Raw genomic sequence first — 10,000 nt, forward strand, 5'->3', positions numbered from 1 at the left:
TCTTTGAGACAGCCTGATTGGCTGAGGTAGTGGAATGACTCAGGAGGGTCATCCAGAAAATACAGCTCTGATAGGAGACACAACATTACCACAACATTTACCACAACATTGGGACAACAGAACTACAACATTACCACCCATTTGGACAACATTGATAATGTTGTTGTCAACATCACAACAGCCATATTACAGCATATCTACAACATGACAGAACTCTCCTCACCCCTGTGTTCCTTGTTGGCTCCGGCCAGCAGGGCGTAGAAGATGTGGTAGTTTCGTTCTCCAGGGTTCTGTCTCACCACGCGGTTCTACAGTAGAAGGAACACAGATCTAGAACAAGTTGTGTGTGTGTCTGTGTGTGACTGTATGTGTGTGTATGTGTGTGTGTGTGTGTGTATGTGTGTGTGTGTGTGTGTGTATGTGAATGTGTGTGTGTGTATGTGTGTGTGTGTGTGTGTGTGTGTGTGTGTGTGTGTGTGTGTGTGTGTGTGTGTGTGTGTGTGTGTGTGTGTGTGTGTACGACCACCCCAGATAGAGGGTAGAACATTACCTTCTCCAGTAAATCTGAGAGGAAAGAAGTTAAGGAGGTTAAACTGGGGAAGGACTGGGGACAGAGAGAGCAGGACAGAACCACTGGGGACTTACTGGGGACAGAGAGAGAAGGTCAGAGAGAAGGTCAGAACCACTGGGGAGGGACTGGGGACAGAGAGAGCAGGACAGAACCACTGGGGAGGGACTGGGGACAGAGAGAGCAGGACAGAACCACTGGGGAGGGACTGGAGACAGAAGGACAGGACCACTGGGGAGGGACTGGGGACAGAGAGAGAAGGACATAACCACTGGGGTGGGACTGGGGACAGAGAGAGAAGGACAGAACCACTGGGGTGGGACTGGGGACAGAGAGAGCAGGACAGAACCAATGTGGAGGGACTGGAGACAGAAGGACAGAACCACTGGGGAGGGACTGGAGACAGAAGGACAGAACCAATGGGGAGGGACTGGGGACAGAGAGAGCAGGACAGAACCACTGGGGAGGGACTGGGGACAGAGAGAGCAGGACAGAACCACTGGGGAGGGACTGGGGACAGAGAGAGCAGGACAGAACCAATGGGGAGGGACTAGGGACAGAGAGAGAAGGACAGAACCAATGGGGAGGGACTGGGGACAGAGAGAGAAGGACAGAACCAATGGGGAGGGACTGGGGACAGAGAGAGAAGGACAGAACCACTGGGGAGGGACTGGGGACAGAGAGAGAAGGACAGAACCACTGGGGTGGGACTGGGGACAGAGGGAGAAGGATACAGTCAACGATACATCCACCATGGATGTTCCCGCTCTGGGAGAAGTGGAGCTGGATGAACTTCCCAAAGCGACTAGAATTGTTGTTGTATACTGTCTTGGCATTCCCAAACGCCTCCATGATAGGACTGCACACAGAGAGGAATGTTAGTGTGTGTGTATTTAGACAGTTGTGTGTCTGTGTGTGTGTGTCTGTGTGTGTGTGTGTGTGTGTGTGTGTGTGTGTGTGTGTGTGTACCTGCTCTGAACGATGGACTGTTCCACTGGTGTGGTCTTCTCAGAAGGAGGCATCCCAGCAGAGTTCTGGCTCATCACAGACAGGAACTGGAGCAGCAGCTTGGTGCTCTCTGTCTTACCAGCCCCCGACTCCCCACTGGAACACACACACACGCACACACGCACACACACACGCACACACGCACACACGGTCACACCCTAAAAACCACACTTAACCTTTCTCTGACCTTCTCCACCAAATGAATCTGATAGGTCAACACAATTTGTCTAGACTATAACATATATTAAACAGTGATTGGTTAATAGATATTGAGTTAGCCTTTGGTCTGTAAACCAATCAGATTCATGACTGAATCTTCATTGGATGTGATTGGACAAGGGGTCAGATAGGAAAGGTATAAACAACAACTTCCTACTCGACCAATCAAATCTCACCTGATGAGGACGCATTGGCTGTCGTGTCGTTTCCAGATGCAGCGGTAACACTCATTGGCTACAGCGAAGATATGGGGCGGGAGTTGTCCGATGTGGTGTCGACTGTACAGCTCAACTCTATCTAGGTCATACATGCCTGGGATCTGTTTATAAGGGTTCACCGCTGCCAGGATACTGCCTATGTTGGTCTGAGACACACACACACACACACACACACACACACACACACACACACACACACACACACACACACTAGTTGTATCCAGCACCAGGGTAAGATGTACTATATATTATATTACTAGAGAAACATAGACAGAGGAGAGAACAGAGCTAGAGAGAGGAGAGAGGAGAGAGGAGAGAGGAGAGAACAGAACTAGAGAGAGGAGAGAGGAGAGAGGAGAGAACAGAGCTAGAGAGAGGAGAGAGGAGAGAGGAGAGAACAGAACTAGAGAGAGGAGAGAGGAGAAAGGAGAGAGGAGAGAGGAGAGAACAGAACTAGAGAGAGGAGAGAGGAGAGAGGAGAGAGGAGAGAGGAGAGAACAGAGCTAGAGAGAGGAGAGAGGAGAGAGGAGAGAACAGAACTAGAGAGAGGAGAGAGGAGAGAGGAGAGAGGAGAGAGGAGAGAACAGAGCTAGAGAGAGGAGAGAGGAGAGAGGAGAGAGGAGAGAACAGAACAAGAGAGAGGAGAGAGGAGAAAGGAGAGAGGAGAGAGGAGAGAACAGAGCTAGAGAGAGGAGAGAGGAGAGAGGAGAGAACAGAACTAGAGAGAGGAGAGAGGAGAAAGGAGAGAGGAGAGAGGAGAGAGGAGAAAGGAGAAAGGAGAGAGGAGAGAGGAGAGAACAGAACTAGAGAGAGGAGAGAGGAGAAAGGAGAGAGGAGAGAGGAGAGAGGAGAAAGGAGAGAGGAGAGAACAGAACTAGAGAGAGGAGAGAGGAGGAAGGAGAGAGGAGAGAGGAGAGAGGAGAAAGGAGAGAGGAGGCCAGCCATTTTGGAGTATTAGAAAAGAGCAGTTCTTGTTTACTTCCCTTACGTTCTGCTGACACATCAAGTCAGCAAGCCTCACATCGGATCATATTCTGTGCTCCGCATATTCTCTGGACACACACACACTGACACACACACTGACACAGAAACGTGACCAGCACACCGGGTGAACTAATGCGATCAGCTTAAAGGAAATCCCTCCTCATCATCTCGATAAGGTCATCCGCCGTGCCCCCTGTCTCACACAGACACACACAGTGTGTCCCCTCATCTACATTAGGTCACTCTGTGTGTCTCTGTGTCCTTTAATCCATGTATCTTTCTATGTTCTGTGTCTGTCTGCCTGTCAATTCATGATATCAAACCTATCTCTATTTAGGGGAAAACACAGTACTGTTGTCTACTACTGTAGAGAGGTGCATTATGGGTAGTAGGGCTGAGGCTGGGTGGCAGTAAAGCAGATGTGAACTACTTAGCTAGTTACCATGCAAGAGTGTGTAATTTATAGACCACCTCCCCAGACACACACACACACACACACACACACACACACACACACACACACACACACACACACACACACACACACACACACACACGCACGCACACACACACACACACACACACACGCGGACAGAAGAAGAGATGATATAAACTGATTTGTGTTTCCCGTCAAAAGCCTTTAGCCAGGAGATTACCGGAAGAAGAGGGGAGGCATTCATGGTATAGCACATGCATGTGTGTGTGCGTGCACGTGTGTGTGTGTTATTGTGTGACTTACATAGATGCTGTCTTTCTGGTAGCGTTGGTAGAGGTTGTGCATGATGGCAGCTTCGTGTAGTTCTGCCAGAGTGGACATGTCCTCCACCCCATCTATACTGGACTGATGCATAGCGTACACTCTCTCTCTTGTCACTTCAGCCTGCTGGAGATACAACACCTAGAGAGGAAGGGGGGGGGGGGGGGGGGGGGGGGGGGCAGAGACAGAAAGAGAGGAGTGGATATATATATATATATATATATATATATGAGAGAGAGAGACAGAGACGGAGACAGAGAGAGAGAGAGAGACAGAGAGAGAAAGATGGGATACATATTACAGATGCAAAGGTAAATATTGCACAGTTGGAGTTAATGGAGTCAATTCAATTCTAATTCATGAATTGAGAAAGAGAGGTATTTTCAGTTCTTGCAATTCCTTGCTAAGGCCCTACCACTGGTGTATTGAGGGTGTGTTGCTAAGGCCCTACCACTGGTGTATTGAGGGTGTGTTGCTAAGGCCCTACCACTGGTGTATTGAGGGTGTGTTGCTAAGGCCCTACCACTGGTGTATTGAGGGTGTGTTGCTAAGGCCCTTCCACTGGTGTATTGAGGGTGTGTTGCTAAGGCCCTACCACTGGTGTATTGAGGGTGTGTTGCTAAGGCCCTTCCACTGGTGTATTGAGGGTGTGTTGCTAAGGCCCTTCCACTGGTGTATTGAGGGTGTGTTGCTAAGGCCCTTCCACTGGTGTATTGAGGGTGTGTTGCTAAGGCCCTACCACTGGTGTATTGAGGGTGTGTTGCTAAGGCCCTACCACTGGTGTATTGAGGGTGTGTTGCTAAGGCCCTTCCACTGGTGTATTGAGGGTGTGTTGCTAAGGCCCTTCCACTGGTGTATTGAGGGTGTGTTGCTAAGGCCCTTCCACTGGTGTATTGAGGGTGTGTTGCTAAGGCCCTTCCACTGGTGTATTGAGGGTGTGTTGCTAAGGCCCTTCCACTGGTGTATTGAGGGTGTGTTGCTAAGGCCCTTCCACTAGTGTATTGTTGTTGCGTTGGCTCATAGTACAATGGGTTGGTAAATACCCATGTAAACCATGTCCTTAACACAGATTCTCTTTTCAGGGCCATTACGATGCAACAAATACCTCCGTCCCCCTGCGGCTCCTTCTATAGACATTCTACACCCTCTCATTCACTTCTCCTTCTTTGACCTGCTCTGTACCCTGCCATGACATCTGCCACCCTGTGCATGTCACCAATAAACTCATCTCATCTACACTATATATACAAAAGTATGTGGACACCCCTTCAAATTAGTGGATTCGGCCATTTCAGCCACGCCCGTTGCTGAACTGTATAAAATTGAGCACACGGCCATGCAATCTCCATAGACAAACATTGACAGTAGAATGGTCTTTACTGAAGAGCTCAGTGACTTTCAACGTGGCACCGTCATAGAATGCCACCTTTCCAACAAGTCAGTTCGTCAAATTTAAGCTACAGCATACAATGACATTCTAGATGATTCTGTGCTTCAGCTTGGGGAAGGCCCTTTCCTGTTTCAGCATGACAATGCACAAAGCGAGGTTCATACAGAAATGGTATGTCGAGATCGATGTGGAAGAACTTGACTGGCCTGTACAGAGCGCTGACCTCAACCCCATCGAACACCTTTGGGCTGAATTGGAACGGCGACTGCGAGCCAGGCCTAATCGCCCAACATCAGTGGGACCAACTCCCTATTAATGCCCGTGATTTCAGAATGAGATGAGCAGGTGTCCACATACTTTTGGTCATGTAGTGTAATCGCTCTCTCTCTCTCTCTCTCTCTCTCTCTCTCTCTCTCTCTCTCTCTCTCTCTCTCTCTCTCTCTCTCTCTCTCTCTCTCTCTCTCTCTCTCTCTCTCTCTATATATATATATATATATATATCTCTTTCCTTCTGCCTGTGGAAGAGCCGAGCCCCCACATCTATGTCATCAGTTTCCATGGCAACTGGAGAGAAGAGAGGAAGGGAGCCCAGTGGAACGAGGGAGAGGAATAGAAGGAGAGACCAAAGGAGGGAGAGAGAGAGATCCTTTTCTCCATGATGCCTGGTCTGGTAGGCCATGTACACCTACCAGTCCTTTCATCTAACAGTGGTCATGAAGGAGAGGAGAGGAGGAGAGGAGGTGAGGAGGAGAGGAGGTGAGATCCTTTTCTCCATGATGCCTGGTCTGGTAGGCCATGTACACCTACCAGTCCTTTCATCTAACAGTGGTCATGAAGGAGAGGAGAGGAGGAGAGGAGGAGAGGAGGAGAGGAGGTGAGGAGGTGAGGAGTCCAAGCTTAGACTCACCCTGACATCAGTATAGCCACTGCCCAGTACAATGCACTTACAGTACATGATTGAAATGTTATTTCCATAAAAAGCTAATTCATTCCACTGGTGGCTGACGTCTCATCTGACAATAGAAGTCAAGAGAGAGAGAGAGAGACCAGATATGTACTCCTAATTCTCCAGGCTGATTTCTAAGAGCATATGAGTGTTGGTTAATCTACATTTCCTGTTGCTGAGGGATTATTGTCCTGCTATGTGAAACTGGCTCAAATTAAGATCCAACATCTGTAGACACAAAGGTATGCGCGCACACACACACACACACACACACACACACACACACACACACACACACACACACACACACACACACACACACACACACACACACACACACACACACACTCTCGCTCTGTCCTCCCCTCATCTCTCTCCATCTCTCTCTGTCCTCCCCTCATCTCTCTCCATAGCCTTCTGTCCTCCCCTCATCTCTCCCCACATCTCTCTGTCCTCCCCTCAACTCTCTCCATATCTCTCTGTCATCCCATAATCTCTCTCCATATCTCTCTGTCATCCCCTCATCTCTCTCCATATCTCTCTGTCCTCCCTCATCTCTCTCCATATCTCCCTGTCCTCCCCACATATCGCACTGTCCTCCCCTCATCTCTCTCCATATCTCTCTGTCCTCCCCTCATCTCTCTCCATATTTCTCTGTCCTCCCCACAACTCTCTCCATATCTATCTGTCATCCCCTCATCTCTCTCCATATCTCTCTGTCCTCACCTCATCTCTCTCCATATCTCTCTGTCCTCCCCACAACTCTCTCCATATATCTCTGTCCTCACCTCATCTCTCTCCATATCTCTCTGTCCTCACCTCATCTCTCTCCATATGTCTCTGTCCTCCCCTCATCTCTCTCCATATCTCTCTGTCCTCCCCTCATCTCTCTCCATATCTCTCTGTCCTCCCCTCATCTCTCTCCATATCTCTCTGTCCTCCCCTCATCTCTCTCCATATCTCTCTGTCCTCCCCTCAACTCTCTCCATATCTCTCTGTCATCCCATAATCTCTCTCCATATCTCTCTGTCATCCCATAATCTCTCTCCATATCTCTCTGTCCTCCCCTCATCTCTCTCCATATCTCTCTGTCCTCCCCTCATCTCTCTCCATATCTCTCTGTTCTCCTCTCATCTCTCTCCATATCTCCCTGTCCTCCCCACATATCGCACTGTCCTCCCCTCATCTCTCTCCATATCTCTCTGTCCTCCCCTCATCTCTCTCCATTTCTCTCTGTCCTCCCCACAACTCTCTCCATATCTATCTGTCATCCCCTCATCTCTCTCCATATCTCTCTGTCCTCACCTCATCTATCTCCATATCTCTCTGTCCTCCCCTCATCTCTCTCCATATCTCTCTGTCCTCCCCTCATCTCTCTCCATATCTCTCTGTCCTCCCCTCATCTCTCTCCATATCTCTCTGTCCTCACCTCATCTCTCTCCATATCTCTCTGTCCTCCCCTCATCTCTCTCCATATCTCTCTGTCCTCCCCTCATCTCTCTCCATATCTCTCTGTCCTCCCCTCATCTCTCTCCATATCTCTCTGTCCTCCCCTCATCTCTCTCCATATCTCTCTGTCCTCCCCTCATCTCTCTCCATATCTCTCTGTCCTCCGCTCATCTCTCTCCATATCTCTCTGTCCTCCCCTAATCTCTCTCCATATCTCTCTGTCCTCCCCTCATCTCTCTCCATATCTCTCTGTCCTCCCCTCATCTCTCTCCATATCTCTCTGTCCTCCCCTCATCTCTCTCCATATCTCTCTGTCCTCCCCTCATATCTCTCTGTCCTCCCCTCATATCTCTCTGTCCTCCCCTCATCTCTCTCCATATATCTCTGTCCTCCTCTCATATCTTTCCATATCTCTCTGTCCTCCCCACATCTCTCTCCATATCTCTCTGTCCTCCCCTCATCTCTCTCCATATCTCTCTGTCCTCCCCTCATATTTCTCTGTCCTCCCCTCATATCTCTCTGTCCTCCCCTCATCTCTCTCCATATCTCTCTGTCCTCACCTCATCTCTCTCCATATCTCTCTGTCCTCCCATCATCTCTCTCCATATATCTCTGTCCTCACCTCATCTCTCTCCATATCTCTCTGTCCTCCCCTCATCTCTCTCCATATCTCTCTGTCCTCCCCTCATCTCTCTCCATATCTCTCTGTCCTCCCCTTATCTCTCTCCATATCTCTCTGTCCTCCCCTCATCTCTCTCCATATCTCTCTGTCCTCCCCTCATCTCTCTCCATATCTCTCTGTCCTCCCCTCATCTCTCTCCATATCTCTCTGTCCTCCCCTCATCTCTCTCCATATCTCTCTGTCCTCCCCTCATCTCTCTCCATATCTCTCTGTCATCCCCTCATATTTCTCTGTCCTCCCCTCATATCTCTCTGTCCTCCCCTCATCTCTCTCCATATCTCTCTGTCCTCACCTCATCTCTCTCCATATCTCTCTGTCCTCCCCTCATCTCTCTCCATATCTCTCTGTCCTCCCCTCATCTCTCTCCATATCTCTCTGTCCTCCCCTTATCTCTCTCCATATCTCTTTGTCCTCCCCTCATCTCTCCCCATATCTCTCTGTCCTCACCTCATCTCTCCCCATATCTCTCTGTCCTCCCCTCATCTCTCTCCATATCTCTCTGTCCTCCCCTCATATCTCTCCATATCTCTCTGTCCTCACCTCATCTCTCTCCATATCTCTCTGTCCTCCCCTCATCTCTCTCCACATCTCTCTGTCCTCCCCTTATCTCTCTCCATATCTCTCTGTCCTCCCCTTATCTCTCTCCATATCTCTCTGTCCTCCCCTCATCTCTCTCCATATCTCTCTGTCCTCCCCTCATCTCTCTCCATATCTCTCTGTCCTCCCCTCATCTCTCTCCATATCTCTCTGTCCTCCCCTCATCTCTCTCCATATCTCTCTGTCCTCCCCTCATCTCTCTCCATATCTCTCTGTCATCCCCTCATATTTCTCTGTCCTCCCCTCATATCTCTCTGTCCTCCCCTCATCTCTCTCCATATCTCTCTGTCCTCACCTCATCTCTCTCCATATCTCTCTGTCCTCCCCTCATCTCTCTCCATATCTCTCTGTCCTCCCCTCATCTCTCTCCATATCTCTCTGTCCTCCCCTTATCTCTCTCCATATCTCTTTGTCCTCCCCTCATCTCTCCCCATATCTCTCTGTCCTCACCTCATCTCTCCCCATATCTCTCTGTCCTCCCCTCATCTCTCTCCATATCTCTCTGTCCTCCCCTCATATCTCTCCATATCTCTCTGTCCTCACCTCATCTCTCTCCATATCTCTCTGTCCTCCCCTCATCTCTCTCCACATCTCTCTGTCCTCACCTCATCTCTCTCCATATCTCTCTGTCCTCCCCTCATCTCTCTCCATCTCGCTCTGTCCTCCCCTCATCTCTCTCCATCTCTCTCTGTCCTCCCCTCATCTCTCTCCATATCTCTCTGTCCTCCCCTCATCTCTCTCCATATCTCTCTGTCCTCCCCTCATCTCTCTCCATATCTCTCTGTCCTCCACTCATCTCTCTCCATATCTCTCTGTCCTCCACTCATCTCTCTCCATATCTCTCTGTCCTCCCCTCATCTCTCTCCATATCTCTCTGTCCTCCCCTCATCTCTCTCCATATCTCTCTGTCCTCCCCTCATCTCTCTCCATATCTCTCTGTCCTCCCCTCATCTCTCTCCATATCTCTCTGCCCTCCCCTCATCTCTCTCCATATCTCTCTGTCCTCCCCTCATCTCTCTCCATATCTCTCTGTCCTCCCCTCATCTCTCTCCATATCTATCTGTCCTCCCCTCATCTCTCTCCATATCTCTCTGTCCTCCCCTCATCTCGCTCCATATCTCTCTGTCCTCCCCTCATCTCTCTCCATCTCTCTCTGTCCTCCTCTCATCTCTCTCCATCTCT

The 10,000-nt window shown here is 49.6% G+C and overlaps 1 protein-coding gene across 2 annotated transcripts in view; it reads right to left on the reverse strand.

Annotated features, from left to right (window-relative positions):
• Window positions 1-10,000, reverse strand: part of myo10l1 (myosin X, like 1) — an 81,872-nt gene that overhangs the window by 29,471 nt on the left and 42,401 nt on the right. For both annotated transcript variants that reach the window (XM_036982808.2, XM_036982807.2), the window contains exons 3-9: window positions 3,737-3,895; window positions 1,972-2,159; window positions 1,538-1,672; window positions 1,303-1,427; window positions 551-564; window positions 224-308; window positions 1-67 (exon numbers count right to left, since the gene is read on the reverse strand). The exon at window positions 1-67 is cut by the window's left edge and continues 40 nt beyond it. In XM_036982808.2, coding sequence (XP_036838703.1) covers window positions 1-67; window positions 224-308; window positions 551-564; window positions 1,303-1,427; window positions 1,538-1,672; window positions 1,972-2,159; window positions 3,737-3,895 — 773 coding nt within the window. The remainder of the gene's footprint in view (window positions 68-223; window positions 309-550; window positions 565-1,302; window positions 1,428-1,537; window positions 1,673-1,971; window positions 2,160-3,736; window positions 3,896-10,000) is intronic.

Source organism: Oncorhynchus mykiss, chromosome 7 (genome assembly GCF_057628025.1).
Source record: "Oncorhynchus mykiss isolate SJ-2025 chromosome 7, ASM5762802v1, whole genome shotgun sequence".
Taxonomy (NCBI): Eukaryota; Metazoa; Chordata; class Actinopteri; order Salmoniformes; family Salmonidae; genus Oncorhynchus; species Oncorhynchus mykiss.